The 16,220-nt window shown below is 40.5% G+C and overlaps 6 protein-coding genes across 6 annotated transcripts; 3 read left to right on the top strand and 3 right to left on the bottom strand. All coding sequences in view use genetic code 12, as the record gives it.

Moving 5' to 3' along the window:
- Positions 1-4,108: 4,108 nt before the first annotated feature.
- On the top strand, positions 4,109-5,357 carry PICST_67434 (histone H1/H5; the record flags this gene model as incomplete). Its single annotated transcript, XM_001383584.1, has 3 exons — positions 4,109-4,172; positions 4,320-4,368; positions 4,513-5,357. The coding sequence occupies 3 exons, from the start codon at positions 4,109-4,111 to the stop codon at positions 5,003-5,005; spliced, it is 606 nt and encodes a 201-aa protein (XP_001383621.2). The 3' UTR covers positions 5,006-5,357.
- Positions 5,358-5,680: 323 nt separating this feature from the next.
- DFR1 (dihydrofolate reductase) lies at positions 5,681-6,489 on the top strand. The gene has a single exon (XM_001383585.1). It carries the CDS (start codon positions 5,740-5,742, stop codon positions 6,349-6,351), a length of 612 nt encoding a protein of 203 aa, XP_001383622.2. The 5' UTR covers positions 5,681-5,739; the 3' UTR covers positions 6,352-6,489.
- On the bottom strand, positions 6,477-7,821 carry PICST_88310 (predicted protein). Its single transcript, XM_001383917.1, has one exon. It carries the CDS (start codon positions 7,789-7,791, stop codon positions 6,502-6,504), a length of 1,290 nt encoding a protein of 429 aa, XP_001383954.2. The 5' UTR covers positions 7,792-7,821; the 3' UTR covers positions 6,477-6,501.
- A 398-nt stretch (positions 7,822-8,219) lies between these two features.
- On the bottom strand, positions 8,220-9,536 carry PICST_44069 (hypothetical protein; the record flags this gene model as incomplete). Its single annotated transcript, XM_001383918.1, has 2 exons — positions 8,220-9,416; positions 9,489-9,536. The coding sequence occupies 2 exons, from the start codon at positions 9,534-9,536 to the stop codon at positions 8,220-8,222; spliced, it is 1,245 nt and encodes a 414-aa protein (XP_001383955.2).
- A 109-nt stretch (positions 9,537-9,645) lies between these two features.
- Positions 9,646-11,781, top strand: ECM39 (alpha-1,6- mannosyltransferase; the record flags this gene model as incomplete). The annotated part of the gene is made up of 1 exon (XM_001383586.1): positions 9,646-11,781. One exon carries the CDS (start codon positions 9,646-9,648, stop codon positions 11,779-11,781), a length of 2,136 nt encoding a protein of 711 aa, XP_001383623.2.
- A 77-nt stretch (positions 11,782-11,858) lies between these two features.
- On the bottom strand, positions 11,859-15,764 carry PICST_31101 (predicted protein; the record flags this gene model as incomplete). Its single annotated transcript, XM_001383919.1, has 1 exon — positions 11,859-15,764. The coding sequence occupies one exon, from the start codon at positions 15,762-15,764 to the stop codon at positions 11,859-11,861; it is 3,906 nt and encodes a 1,301-aa protein (XP_001383956.2).
- Between the last annotated feature and the right edge of the window lie 456 nt (positions 15,765-16,220).

Below are 16,220 nucleotides of genomic sequence, written 5' to 3' on the forward strand. Positions count from 1 at the left end.
CACAGGAGACATTCATTTGCTAAATAACAGACTCAAGAAAGTTCAGTCTTCCTACTCTACGAGAACCCTTGACTCAAAAATCTATCGAATCACAAAGATATTACGCTAAACTGTTGCAACTAAACATCTGAAGTCGTAGATTGTTTGGACTGGCATGAATGAAGCTGATGCACATAACTTCTGTTCCCTCATACAGGTATCAACGCTCCTCTAGTCCAGAGGCTCGGCCAAGATTTACTTCTATGCAAAGGTAGCGCCTAATCTTAGGTTTCTGTGAATTCTGCTTTCAATCTTCAGAATGTTATACTTCTTTTAAAATGAGGCAGAAAAAGACATTAGACAAATAATAACCTAAGAAGTACAAACAGCAGACTTGTATTCATGCACTTCTTCCATCAGAATGTGTAGAGTCACAATGAAGAAGAAATCTTACGATTGTCATATTTTTGAAGGTTATTGTAGTTTTTCTGTCTCAAGATTCACTTCTCACTACAATAGTATAGCTATTGAATAAAAAATCACACTATTTGACGACGCTCTTTTGACAAGACATTTTCTCTTTTCCACATTTGGGCAATAAGGGGTCCTTTGGAAGGTAAATACATAAATTCCTGCCATCAGGGGCTGATGTCAGACAAGAGAATGCTCATGTACAACAAAGATCTTATATTAATTTTGATTTGTATCCATTACTTAGAGTGTATATTTTTAGAGTGGGGTTTCTATTAAGTCTACGAGAATCTGATTTCCAGTCCCTTTGGGCTCAGCTCTTGAAACATAAACAACTATTTTTTATATTCACACCTCTCCAACCTCATCAATGTGCCACCAAATTCTGTGGAATGTTCGTATAGCTAATCTAAGGCATTGCTTAAACTGGCTCTTCGTCAATTTGACTTCTCTATGCCATAGCTTATTAAAACAACATATTTTGATTACTGTCAAATACACACCTAAAATTGATTCATGTTCTTGGAAAAATGTTAATGAACATACCCAAATTGACTTTGATACTTTATACTTCTAAGCGTTTAAGCTGATAATGAAATTAGGTGTTCTTCTTCTGAGTAAATGGAGATCACCACATGGGATGCTGCAACTTGCTGATTCGAGAAAATTATTAAGGCGTGCATCATTTTGCGTAATCTCATTGTTCTTAATGGTATGGGGCAATTGGAAATAGATGATCAGAGGAAAAGCAAATGTAACTTACAGTCTCTTCAATACTTCATTACAAAGGGACCAGTTGGATATATCAAGCGATGAAGTTGGTATGGTCGATTTTGATTTCAAACAATTATCTCCATTCATTCTTATTGTAAAAGCATACCTTGACACCTATAAAGAAGGCGCCGCTCAAGATTGCCTTACGTTTTTCACTGAAGTTCTTTGCATGGGAGGAACTCGTAATCTGGCCAGGTTATAGACTCTATGTTTCCAATCTTTGCTGAAGCAGTCCATGCAAGGCAATTTTGTAAGAACAAAATATCTCAACATATTGCAAAAATATTTGAACTAAACCATGTCCAAACTTGGCCAGGTCAGAGATCCCATGGCGCGACACTTGGCGAACCACTGCATTTGTTGTACTAATGCTTTAGCAAACGCTTATACACCTAGAGGTCTCCAACCGAGAGTTTGTTTCGGTCACAAAATCTTGAAGAAAATGGGGCGTTACAATGGGGTGGTATAGCTGCACCTGCACTTCGCTCACCATAAGGTCGGAATTCCAATCTTTCCGGTCCCTGCGCAAACAGTTTTGATGCATGCGGTGACGAACGGCTTGTACTTAATTTCTATTTAGCCTATTGTCCTGTGTCTCTGCATTTTGTATATGCATGTCTTTAGCTGACAAACTAATATGCCTTGTTGAATAAATTGGCCAGTTTCAACTGGTATGATTTCTTAGCAGCCAAGCCCGAAAATTCAGTAGATGCTTCATTTTCAATCTTGAATTTGGGGCCTTCTAATCGGAAGCTTTTGGAGGGTCAAACTCCCGTTTGTATTTCCCCCACAGATAAATGTTGCAACCACTGATTGAATTGTTGTCCCTCTTACTTTGGATCGGGCCCACTGGTCTGTATATTGATGTGAATCACAACCAAATGGATGAGGGTAGCCGGTCTGTTGTAGATGGCGGACGGTTGGGAATCTGATCATTGGACTCATGAGCTTGACAAGAACAGAGGGCTACTACTGAAGATGAACCTATACCCGGTTCTTTATCAGAACAACATAGGAATACCAGAAGGACAGCAACGCATTAACTATTCAAATCGATGAGAATAAACACGAGAAGGATCCAAAAGAAGAACACCCAAAGGAAAAGGGCGAGTTCTTTGACTCTTGCCTTTACTTGAAAATTGGCTCATTGCAATAGTTCCCAAAGTTAACCAGCTAGATGTGGAGATGCCGAATGTTAAGGAGATCGCAGTAGAATGCTACGAAGTGTGTCTTCATCGTGAGGCAGTAGTTTATCAATGGAAGTAATGATCTTGCCTCCAAAGGAGAGACAACAGTTGCTATTGTTCCGATTGCTGGTCTGATACTGGCTCAGTTGTAGGAGCTGTACGTTCTTATGAGGCAGTATTTTTGAGATTGCCTGCAACTTTGAAAAAATATCATTACAGTTCATACAGAAAGTTGCATTACTACTCACCAATAGTTATGCTAGGAGCAATTGGCATTAGCGAGCATCAGGATCTCAATCGTATCGGGTCACAGTTAACCGACTTACAAATATATATACGATCTTCACATATCCATACGACCTGTGCTCATCTGAACCAGCTTCTAGTTGGTCAGATCCAACACCTCAGTCTGCAAGCAAGTGAATGGCTCTAACCCAAAATAATTTAGGAGAAAATACGTCAAGCTTGTGGACTCAACACAGGATGGAAAGAGGAACGCCCACGGCAACAGGAACTCTGCCGCAGAGTGGGATAGGTGATCCATCTATTCCAAGGCCTCACTTGTTTTAGACCTAGAGGAGGTTTGTCCTTAGGTAGTTGGACTGGACGATTCATGCTACACATATAGAAATGCACGCGGAGGCGTGGAGAGTAGGGAAAGAGAGTGAGAGAGAAGGGTGAGTTGGAGAAAGAAGTTAGAAGATAGAGGAGAGTAAGAACCATAGACAGTACTATCAATTATAGAAAACAGTCAGTGAATTTAAAAATTGTAGTAGGGAATAACATCAACATGCCCTCAAACAAGAGACAAATACAAAGTGATACTAAAGAGGTTCATTGCAAGCAATTCACATGGAGCCAAATGGAGTCATATACTCCCATTGAAGCACATAAACCCAATTGGAGCCTTTAGAATCAATGATGTTCTATATGAATATGAATCTACGAATTTGCAATCATATTGTGACAAGCGAAATCTCCTCTCTCACAATAATAACAATAACAGCTGTGTTCCATTCCCACAGGATGGACACGAGCAAAACGTTCCAAAACACAAACACAACACGACACAGAAAATCGATTGCAAAAATGCCATACAAAGGTCAACAGACCCAGAATGTGATCAGATCACCTCTAACAACAACTTCAATACAGCTCATTACAATTTCTTCACGAAGTAGTCCTGCTACTACAACCGGCCACCACTCACTAATAGCTCTTCTACCTGACAGCTTGCTAACGGTCATTGATCGATCACATCCATATCAGCCCACTGTCAGGTGATTGAGCACGTTATCTATATACAATCTACACATACCGATAAAACTTTTACTCTTCAAAACAAGATCCTATTGGTCAGATCTCACCAGTTCAGTCTGCCACCAATGAATGAATGACAATAGTCGCAGAGGAATTTAGGAGGAATTGCCCAAGTTCCAGAATTCAGCCGCTTTTTCACCAGCATGACACTACAAACACACGGTTAAGTACTGCGGCATGGATTCAAAGTGCGACACCGAGCCCACATGCAGGCGTCCTCGCAATCCCGCATTCTCATGGAAAAACAAACATAAACACCACCAATTCTCACCAAAGGAAAATTTATAAACAAAGCTTTTTCTTCTTTCTGGTTTTTATTGTTTTACACAACTTCTAGTTACCAATTCCTACTCCTACTACTCTGTAAACTATACGCCATGGCTCCAAAGTCCAAGACCGCCGCCGCCGCTGCCGCCGCCCCATCCAAAATCACCTACAAGGGTAAGTAGTTCAACTGCTCCGATATTCCCCATCTGTTTGTCCCCTCTCTGGCTAGTTGCCGAGCTGGATTTTCACACAACCAAAATTAGGATTCCTACATTAATGTAATGGATCGTATAAGAGATCGACATACTAACTATGCTTTAGACATGATCAAGTCTGCTATCGTCACCTTGAAGGAAAGAAACGGATCTTCGTATGTGTCTCCTATTATTTCCAGATTTAGGGAGTGAGGTCATTCGCCAAAAGATATGCCTGCCTGGACTGTGACATTTTGTTCAGTAGAAACAGCAAATCAACCATTTGATTGGCCTAATACTGTACCAAACATATGCAACAGACAATCGCAGCAATTGTCCGCAATTGCCGTTGTCAGGCTGTTGCTAACTGTTTTCAAGGGGCAGTTCGCATCGCACCACACTCAGAATAGCATCTCACTTTGTGCAATACTAACCATTTCTAGCCGTCAAGCCTTGAAGAAGTACGTCCAATCTAACAACGACACCAAGACTGCCAACTTCGATGCCTTGTTCAACGCTGCTTTGAGAAAGGGTGTCGAGTCAGGTGACTTCTTGCAACCAAAGGGTCCATCTGGTCCAGTCAAGCTTGCCAAGAAGGAAAAGCCTGTCGTTCCAAAGGTTACCAAGAAGGCTCCAGTCAAGAAGGAAAAGCCTGCTGCTCCAAAGAAGGCTGCTCCTAAGAAGGCTGCTCCAAAGAAGGTTGTCAAGAAGACAGCTGCCAAGAAGGCTGCCCCAAAGAAGGCTGCTCCTAAGAAGGCTGCTCCAAAGAAGGCCGCTACCAAGAAGGCAGCTCCAAAGAAGGGTTCCAAGTAAATAAGTTGTTGACAAGACTTGATTTCCTGTTTGTATATTAGTGCTGGGCATAAAAAAAGCAGTTCAAAACTTATACTTTTCCTTCTTTATCGTACACCATTTGATGGTGTTTTCTTCTTTACCACCAAGCTAGAGTTGCTTGCTTGTTTCTACGTGTGTGCTGTTGTCTATTATTGTTTTATTAATACCTACTACTGTCGACAAAGACTAATTGTTCTATTTTTGTGCCTGTCTCCTTCTCTGTATCTCTTTCCACAGTTGTTTATACTATTATGTATTATTGTTATTATATAGCTGTTGGTGGATTTTTCAGTAAGTGTGTATTTTTAGTAAATGAATAGTTAGTTTTTGCAACATGTAGATTCCCAAACAAGTAAGTCATCTCAATTAACTCTTTGTCGTATTTTTCAGTCTTTGGCTGATTCAAAATGCTTCGCATATGCATTCATTAACTAGCTGGATTTTGCAATGTTTACATTTGAATACAATATATGCAGGAATACATAAACTCATGCAACCTTAGCATTTTTCGTGTTCGCGTCTTGATATTGATGCGACATTTAGCGACATCTGTGAAAATCTCATATATCTATTATTGTATGGTAAACCTTTAAGAGAAAGTAGTCAAGTTTCTGCTATATACATCTAGTGATATTCTTACAAGAGATAATTATCATAGAAAATCCTGTAAAAGTAGTATCAGATTTTCACTCATACAAATAATTTTCGTTTGCATGTCTGAGATCAAACCTACTATAGCCATCATAGTGGCTGCCCTAAAGCCAGATCTTGCCATAGGGTTCCAAGGTAAAATGCCCTGGAGGTTACGGAAAGAGATCCGCTACTTCAAGGACGTCACCACCAAGACCTCAGATCCATCTAAGATCAATGCTGTGGTGATGGGACGAAAGACGTGGGATTCGATTCCAGCTAGATTCAGACCTTTACCAGATAGAATCAATATTGTCCTCTCGCGATCGTTCCAGAACGAGACTGTTGACACCAACGTGATACACGCCAACTCCATAGCAAACTCACTTAGTCAGTTGCAGCCAAATGTCGAGAGAGTCTTCGTTATCGGTGGAGCGGAAATCTACAATGAATTGATTAACGATTCGAGAGTGACCCATTTACTACTCACAGAAATCGAAAATACCAATGAGGACAACCAAATCGCCGTAGATACCTTCTTGAAGTTTCCGTTGTATAGTACAGATTCACAATGGAGAAAGCAACCGAAGCTGGAATTACAAAAGTTTATAGGCTCGTCCATCACCTTAGAAGATGACATTTCCGAAGGCGACCTTAAATATAATTACACATTATGGACAAGAAGGGCTGGATAATGGTAATGGCTATCTTTCATAATGTCTTGTCGTCGTATTTAAGAATGTCTATACACTTCATCCAAGTATCGAATTACAGAATAATTATGTTACTATGTACATTACTATTAGAAAAGGTTTATAAACATCGTTACTTGCTATTTATCATCATTAGTTTTGGTCATCGTAGGACTTCCTGTTCTTCAACAACTCGGGATCGTACACTCTCATTCTGTCAGTGATTCTTTCGTCAACCTCTAATTCTTGCACCCATTCAGAGTTTTTTTCGATTCCTTTGGCAACCCACTTCTTTGGCCATTCCGCTTCTTCTTCTTTAGCCAGGAGAGTGTCTTTGAACTCATATGGACGAGACAAGTTATACACAATCGATGTAGTTCTGCGTCCGAAATCATCAGCTAATCTTCTGGTGGTAAAATATTTGTAGATCTTCTGGGGGATCTTCAGGAAACCTGTCAACTTAGGAATAGGGTAGACATAAACCGGCTGCTCAAACACCACAGGAACATTTTTGTCATTCAAAATAATGTTCGCCATATTCAATTCCGGAGCCAATTGAGCTGCTGCGTACTCTGAAGGTTGGATGAAAGATTTAGTCACAGGAGGAAGTTTCTTGGTTCCAGCTTCATCATCGTCGTCATCAAGATCTTCTGCCGGTTTACCTTCTTTGATTCTTTCTTCCTTTTCTTTTTCTTTGGCTATTCTGGCTTGTTCTTCTTCCTCTATCAATACCTGCGGCTTCACCAAAGGTCCTAACAATCCTTCGTGAACTCCTGCAAGGTATTCCTTGTATGCTCCTCTTCCAATGCAAATTACACCGCCAGCCTCTTCGGGGTTGATTTCGTCCTCGGACTTGACCTCTTCCATAGGCTTAAACACGCGGTACAACCCCATAACGTCCCTGGGCTTGTACAACTCCGATCTCTTGACAAGCTGTTCATCTTCAATTTCGCCGCTCTGGGACTTCTGGAACAATTTGGCCCCACCAGCAAATGACGTCCAGGTTTTGGAATTCGTTTCTTCTGTGACAGAATTTGCTCCTGCACCATTTACACCATCTACACCCGAATCTAAACGATCTAACCTCATCTGTCTGATCTTCTGTGCAACTGACTGACGAATATCACCTTGTCGAGACTCGCTGAAGATCTCATAATCAAGAGAAGCGGAGTTTAATACAGGTTTGATGAATTTCCTGAACAAGCGCAACGATTCATCCAAGAAATCGTCCGGAGGAGGTGCAATATAAATCGTCAATTTACGAGGAGTTCTGTCTTGAGGATATACTTGTTTACTCAAATGCTCTACTTCAGCCATCCACTTTTTTCTCACTTGCTTCTGTTCATACTTGTCGTATGCTATACCTCCACCAATGGAGGCCAAAACAGTCCAGAAAATCATCCAGTTTCTGGAGGGAAGCGAAAATCTGGGAATGCCCATCATTCTCAAGGCTGGATTCTTCCATTGCTTCTTCTCCACCTTTTCCTTAGCAGTGGCAACAGCCTTCTTGCCCAAATCTTCAGCTTTGGAAGCTGCAGACTCAGGCTTCTGACCAGTTTTATTTTCGCCTGACATTTCCGTTAGTGAACCTCGAATCCTAAACTCGTTGTACTTCCATTTCATATGTAGAGTTTTGAATAATTTTACATGAGGAAGATTTCTCAACATTGGTCGTGTGTCGACAATTTTCTTGGTCACGTGTCGATTTTTTGCACCCATTCCCCATTCATTTGCATCAGAAGTTGTACAGACCATTTCCAGCTTCAACTATTGAATTGAGGATATGATTGATATCTTATTAATTTTTGTTGAACCTTACTAAGAATGTTTTTTTTTTGTTTTTATTTACCACTTCTTTACACACGTTTTACCTACCTCAAGAAACTCTTCAACTCTACCAACAAGTCATCCTTGTCAAGATTTTTGCCTATAAAAACCAACTTGTTATTCTCAACTCCCTCTATCAACACTCCACCGCTTATGATATCGTACGTGTCCCTTACACCCTGAACAACCCTCACGTCTGGTAATTCATCTCCATTCTTCTTCACCAATAATCCCTTCATTCTGTGGATTTCTATCTCTTTGGAGTTGATAAGCTTCTCCCAAAGAACATGCTGGAAGAAGGACTCGATCTGGTCAAACTGGTTGTCAGATACGAAAAATTCAAAATCCAACGTCACAGTAGTAATTCTGCTATCGTGAAATGTGGCCATGTCCTTTACATTTATGGACTTTTGCAATTTCTCTACGTTCGGCTCAAAAGCATGGAGATCAAGGATCTTGTCTAGATCGATATCGCCAAAACTAGTAGTGTGTATAGGTGAGCTGAGATTGATGTCTCTGATACGCTTGGTGATCTGTTCGAGGTCGACATCACTATGTTCTAGTCTATCAATCTTGTTCACCAAAATCGTGTCAGCCAATGCAATTTGCAAATGAGCTGTGGTTATGCCTTCGTTAAGCTTACTAGCCTCTGCTGCGATTTCCTCTTCGGTTAAGTCCTCCTTATTGGATGTCTGGGCCTCAAGTAAATGCTTGTGCTCCCGGTGCCAATGACCACCTACATCATCTAAGCAACGAACAATATGTTCCGAGTCTACCACTGTGATTACTCCGTCTATATAGATATTGGAGGAAAGCCCCTGGTCTATCCAGAACATCTTCGCAATAGGTGCAGGATCAGCGATGCCTGTAGTTTCCAACAATATGTAATCGATCTTGTCTCTGGAGTTTTCTATCAACTGTTCAATGGCTACAACGCCGTTATCCTTAACGGTGCAGCACAAGCAGCCGTTGCCCAAATCCAACCATTCCTGGATCGACTCGTTCTTTTCTGCGTCTTTAATGGTGATGGATTTTTCAATCACCGAGGAATCACCAAACTCATTCAATATGATAGCTAACCTCTTTTTTGATCTTTTTCCTATCAGTTCCAAGAGTGTCGACTTGCCTGAACCCAAATAGCCTGTAATAATTGTGATGGGAATCTTTCTTTTTGTCTCAGCATCGTTCTCCGAGTCTGCTGCTGTAGTACTAGATGATATGGATTGTGGAGTAGAAATTGTCTTGAGAGTAGCAGCATTTTCAGATATGCTGTTCTGAACGTTTGGATGAAATTGTTGTTGCTTCGGTTGCACTTCTGAAATTTCATCCAAATCAACCACTAATTCAGGTATTTCGTCCATGTCTAGGCTTTGAATTTTGCAATCGTAAGAATAAATAAATTGAGTCAATTTTTTTTGCCATAGTAATATCGCACTTGCCTTCTGTCCCTACGGCGGTGCGGCTCCAAAAATGTCGCACGATAACAGATTGTGCTGCCGGTACATTAGTGTGGAAGCTGATAGAAGCGCGACATCTGGCAACTATCTGCCCGCAAGAGCAATTAGGTGGGGAAATTTTCAGTCGATTTCAGTTCTAAATTTTCACTATTTTCATATTCAATTCCTCTTCGACAACTTCTTCTTTGGAAATCTTCTCCATACCGCTAGAATGTACAAATTCTACTGGCTCCTTGATGCAGCCGTCGTTGCTGCAATCGGGTTCTACTTGGTTCTTGCCCCATACACTAAGGTGGAAGAATCGTTCAACTTACAGGCTGTCCACGACATTCTTAACTATGGGCCCCTCCCATCCCAAACTATCACAGACAACTACGACCATATCAAGTTCCCCGGTGTTGTTCCAAGAACGTTTGTAGGCAGCTTGATTCTCGCTGCAATTGTCAACTCCGTCAACTCGTTCTCCAGAAGTATTTTAGCCGTAGACTTATTGGCACCAGAGAAATCACAATCTAACTTGCAATTGCTAGTGAGGGCCATACTAGGTTTGGCTAATGCCTTCGGTTTCTACAAAATTAGAGAGAGCATCAACAGAGTCACTATTACAGACAAGAAGAGTAAAACAAAAGGTGTTATTGGATTCTGGTTCACAGTTTTGCTTTTGACCCAGTTCCATATTCTCTTCTACTCCACTCGTACATTGCCTAACTTCATAGCCTTGCCCTTTGTATCCATCGGATTGAGTAGACTTATCGAAGGTGATATTGTTGGATATGCATGGTTAGCTTTCACGGGAATTGTTTTCCGTTTGGAGGTGGGTCTTTTTGCTGTAATCATTGCCATCGTTTCCTCTTTGGGTTTTGGCCAGTCCTCTATCTTTGTTAATGGTTTGCTGTTGTTTACCGGTACCAGCTTAGGAGGCTTGATTTCTCTCGGAGTAGATTCGCATTTCTGGGGTCGTCTTGTAGTGCCTGAGATCGAGTCTTTTGTATTTAATGTCGTAGAAGGAAAGGCTTCTGAGTGGGGTGTTGAGCCTTGGTCAGCCTACTTCGGTAAATACCTCTTTCAGTTGTTCAGACCTCCTGTGATACTTTTGTTGGTATTGCCAGGATTGTCCAGCGACCCAGCAGATGACGGTGTCACTTTTGTAGACCAAGCTCAGAAGAAAAAGGTTGCCCACCCAGCGAGACACTCATTGAGAATTCTCTTTGTGTCTTCTGTCTTGTACATCGCTGCTATGTCATTTCAACCTCATAAAGAGTGGCGTTTCATCATCTATACTATCCCAATATTGACTTTGCAAGCTGCCAATGGTCTCACCGGTATCTCCAGAAAGTGGAGTTTGGGTCTTACCTCCAAGCTCTTGCTTTTGATCATCATAGCCTTGTCTTTCCTTGCATCCTTGTTATCTCTCTTATCTGGCTATGTGTCACACTTCAACTACCCAGGCGGTGAAGCTTTGGCCTTTGTCAACGAATACGTCCAGCCCTTGTCTTCAGAAGAGGTCTTTGTACATTTGGATGTGCCAGCCTGTATGACCGGGGTGAGCAGGTTTGGTCAAATACATTCAGACTTAATCACTTATGACAAGACCGAGGATGCAACAGAGTTGTCTGAGATCTGGTCCCAAATTGACATTCTTGTCACGGGAGTCAGTCCGGCTGAAATCGACAAGAATTTTTGGGAACTCTTGCATTCCACGAAAGCATTCTATAGCATGTCAGTGCAGCCAATCATTCAATTGCTTCAGAGACAGCAAACTGACAAGACTGCCGTCAGGAGCTTTGCAGTCACGGTTGGGAAGGAAGCCATCCGTGGGGACTTCTCCACCATCCACACGTTCGTGAGATCATTGTTGTTGACCACTGACTACATTTTTGTCTACAAAAGAGTTCAACCAGATCCAAAATCCAGCAACATTGAAGAAGTACCCAGCGCAATTGAAGATATTGCCAATGGTACGGGTACCATTGCAGGAGTTTCTAGTGAAGCAAATGAAGAACTTGCTAGTGAGCTGATAGAAGTTAGCGAAGTCGAAGAACTAGAAGTTGTTGAGGAAATATTGGAACCTTCTTTAGAAATCGTAGACCCAGAAAACACCATTGAAACTGAGCAAGACTCAACGATTGAAGAAGTATCAGGTGCATAGAACGGTAAGCAAGATAATTTATTTGTACATATGCTATCTTTAATGTTACACATTATTAATATACACTAATTTACATTCTAGATATTGCCGAGATGTTGGCTCAATCGTGCCTTCAAACGCGACTCAGGAGAGAAGATGGGCAAGTCATTGTCAGTGGGAAACATGATCGGAGTGATTCTACGAAGTTGCTTTGCTGTTTCCACTGTTACCTTTTGTGTTTCTTCTGATGAAGATTGATCACTATAGACCTCAACCTCAGTTCCAGACGAGAATATTGGCGGATCAGGCGGTAAAATTCTGGAGTACCGGGATCGCGACATTATCTTCGAACTATCGAGTATCGAATCTTCCGCCGAAATAAAGCTTCTAGAAGTTACATAGCTCCGGTTTCTATTGGGCGAAGTCTTTGGACTGGAGCCTTTGGCTCGACCAAAATGTTTTCTATAAGCATCAATCTTTTCATTCTTCAACCTCTGAGTCGTTTCTTGCAACTTTGTCGGACTTATTCTGGATGGAGTAAGGACAGTTGATTTAGAAAATTGCATCTTTAACGGCGTGTTGAAGTAAGATTCTGCTGCATCCTTTTTCACGGGACTGCTCCGTGGGAAACTTCTTTTAGCCAAAGGTGACAGTGTACTGATGAAACTTGAGTTCGACAAGTCAAAACTTGAAACTTCTTGTGATGATATATCCATTTTCATTTCTCTCATCTTGTAAATCCATAAATCCAATATTGTTTTTAAATGAACATTCTCCCATCTCTGTATAAACAAATCGCAACTTTGCTCATTTCTTTTGATGGTCTTGATGTATTTCATAGACCAATTGCTCAAGATGCTTCGGATTTTCTCAAATTCACGATTGTCATAAAATTCATTGGCAACCTCGTCAAGGTAAACTGTTTTGTTCAAGTATTCATTGTACCAGATAATCATACTTTTCTTCAATAACAACTTTCTATTAAGATCGTCAGCATCCTGAAATAAGTTTTGTTTACTGATCAAATTTGACGACCAACTGTCGAATGCTCTCTGAACTAAGGGCCCAATCAGGTAGGATTCGTCAAGTCTGCTTTCCAAGATCTTATTCACTTCTAGTTGCTTATTGTATTTACTCACCCAGCAAACAATCATACGCCGCTTCAAGTGAGGTATGATCGTGGTATCTTGAAACATCTGAATCTTTCTCTGAGACTTTTCATCAAAATTCCTTCGCCAAGACTCTTTCCAAAATGTGAAACCAGCTCTCAACAAGAAACAATTCTGAAAAGACAATTTGTTATTAAATAATTCAGCTTCTAGTAATTGGCAGCTCGATCTGTTTCTTCTGCCAGTGTAAACTTTCCAAAATTTCAACTTGACGAATTCATCTGCTTTCTCGTTAAGTTTTGAATTCACTCCGATTCTCTGTCTCCAACGACTGAGGACTGTCTGCAATAATCTTTGCTCAGTCAATTTAGAAGAGTTTGTTTGAGAAATCTTGTTGGTGATCCATTTTTGGTGCCAGCTCACAAACATTCTCCTTTTCAAAAGATCCTGTGATTTAGACTGAAACAAGGACAAGTTGTAAACACGATTCCAATGAACAAAATAACTTTTCAAAATAGAAGTGTTCCTTTTACCAGCATAGATTCTTAATGAATGATGGTCAAGACGTTCATTCTTCCATTTACTAAAATATCGTTTTAAAAGCTTCTCTCTCTTGAAAGAAAACATCGATCCAGCGTTGCGAACTTGTTCAATCCAAAAATGAAAGTACAAAAGTTTCAAGGTTCTATATTTTTCATTAAGTACTTCTTTACCAGTTAAAGAAAGTCTGGTTTCTTTCAACCAAGTATCACGTATAATGAACTTCAATAATATCATATCATTTGCAACTTTGACAGAATTAAATCTCCTTTGTAGATCATGCTTTCTTTTCCATGTCTTCCAGTGCAACTTCAAAATAAACATTTGTTCAATGGCACCTAACTTCTTTAGCTTCGTACCAAGACCCAAAAGATTATCTGGTGACGACTCTGACATATTAATTTCATTGACTCGAGAATGCCATTGTTGAAAAAAATGTCTAAGTATCATCGATGAGTTGATTCTGACAAACTCATCATTTTTGGCTATAGATATTTTTATCAACTCTTCGGCTCGTTGGTGTCTCTTCTGAAATTTTCGAAAATAAGTTTGGTATGTTTCTCTCTTCTCCGTCGCTAGTTTTGTCAAAAGAGCTTCATGCACACGTATCAAACGTCCTTGAAAAATTTTGAAGAACTTTCTTTGGAAATATATATCCGCTGCATAGTCGTTTTGAATGGATGTATTCATGGTCATTTTCCAATTGTAGAAATGTTTGTCTACTATACTTTGCAAGTAGTAAGTCTCGGCTTCTTGATCCAACCGATAGTACTTCAAACCCTTTCCGTACCAACTTCTCAAGTACCTTTCCAGAAGACGGTCTTCAAACTTTGACTGGTGTTTATGCATGAGACTATCAAGCTGGCTCAAAGAATAGTAACGGTCTCTCCAACATTCTAATACTATTTTCTTCGATTGCATGCGTTTCAGAAATTCCAACACACTGATACGCATTAGCAACGTTGCCGGTTGGTTCATGATATTCTTGGGAGACAAATAGTGGTGCAAAGTATTGAGCTTCAAGACGTTATCTTTAATCGAAACGGCGTTACTGTCATCGTCTTCATTCTCAAAATCTACTATTCTGTTGACAACAGCTACAACTTGCTCCATATATTCAAAGTCGTATGGAACAACCAAAGTGGGCAATTCGTCATAAGCCACTATCATGTAGTACTTCAATATTGCTGGATAGCTTGAATCAAAACTGAGATTGAACTCATTTAGCAATGGGATGATATGATCGAGGTTTCGGTACAATTTGAGCCTGTCTTCCTTTGCGAAAGGCTGTAGAAAATCTACACTGGCAACAGCTTCATTTTCTGTTTGTACAGCTCGAGTAGTTTCGCTTGATTGTTGTGAATCGTTTGAAGATTGTGGATGATCAGCAAAAGTCTTCTCCACTGCAGCAATTGCTCTTTCGTTTATTATTTGAAATTCTGCTGGTAGCAAGCTGGAGAAGAACTGACGAAAGGCGGCAAACTTGGACTGCCGGTACGCAGTTGAGTTGATTCCAAAGTAAGCTATGCCGCTGTGTTTCTTACAGAGGTTTATCATTACTTTGACGTATTGTTTGACATGACGGCGAGGGTTCTCTTTAGAGGCTAATACATTCAAAAAGGTGTGGTATGCCCACTGGAGATTACTATCAGTGCAAGAAAAGCCTAGCGGAGCTATGTCTGAATCGTCGTAGATGAAAATCGAGTCATTTTCGTCTTGACCCTGCAATTTTTCATCTTGGCTGTGATTAACGTACTCGTCTAGAATATTGACAAGTTGTTCTGTATCGTCGTTGTTGAGATTAACATCCAACTTATGCTGAAGATCATTGAAGTACTTCAAGTCATAGAGGTAGCAATTACATAAATACGATGCCAACTGGGCCTCGCAATCGGAGTTGAGGCTGATGAGCTGCTCTACAAGATGCGAGAACTCGACTATAACGGCAGAATACGAATCCTTGATACGTGTAGGCCGGCGATCTTCCGAAAGCACTAATAGCCGCACAAGCTGGTCTAGGGCATTACTTTCCAGTGGATTGTCTTGGACATTGTATCGTCTGACATAATCCAAGACGTTTATGAATGATAAACTGGAGGTTTCGTTGCGGAGATGACGATTGGTATAGGCTAACATTGAAATAGAGCCTATATTAGATACTGACAGTGATACACGGATATCGAACGAGGTACATATTTTATCGCTGTCGTAGTCTAGCAAGTGAAACACGTCTGTTATTGTTTGCTGGAGTCGTGACTCGTAGTTGTAGGCGTTGGGAAGAGCCAGATAGCTGTGCAACGCGTGGAGTTCACGAAGAGTCGTGTGGAGAAGATCTTTCAAGGATGAGATGGACATCGCATCGTACAGTAGATAATTGAAATGAAAGCTAATGAGTGTGTATGACTATGAATTGAATGGAATATACGTGTAATGGTAGTTTAAGATGTCTAAGTATTGTGAAGAAATGAAAAGTAAATGAAAGACAGATCAGGAAAAGATAAATATTGATAATGCGAAACGAAATTTGTTTTAGGACTTTAATACTGTATCCGCTCAGTTGCAAAATCAATAAGCGAACTAATTCCAGAATTGTACGAAAAGAATTCAAATTGTCACGAATTATATATACATGTCTCCATAGCTCATGTCTTCGAATTACCATCTTGATCTGGAGTCTTGTGATAAACTATTAATACTATAATCTGAACGGCTAAGTTCTTCTCTCGACATCACGTGCCTCTTGACAGCTCCCTCGGAATGGCTAAAAATAAGTTCCTATAGACTTCACAGCCATTTGACATTGAACTTGAA

This window comes from Scheffersomyces stipitis, chromosome 3 (genome assembly GCF_000209165.1).
Source record: "Scheffersomyces stipitis CBS 6054 chromosome 3, complete sequence".
NCBI classification, from domain to species: Eukaryota; Fungi; Ascomycota; class Pichiomycetes; order Serinales; family Debaryomycetaceae; genus Scheffersomyces; species Scheffersomyces stipitis.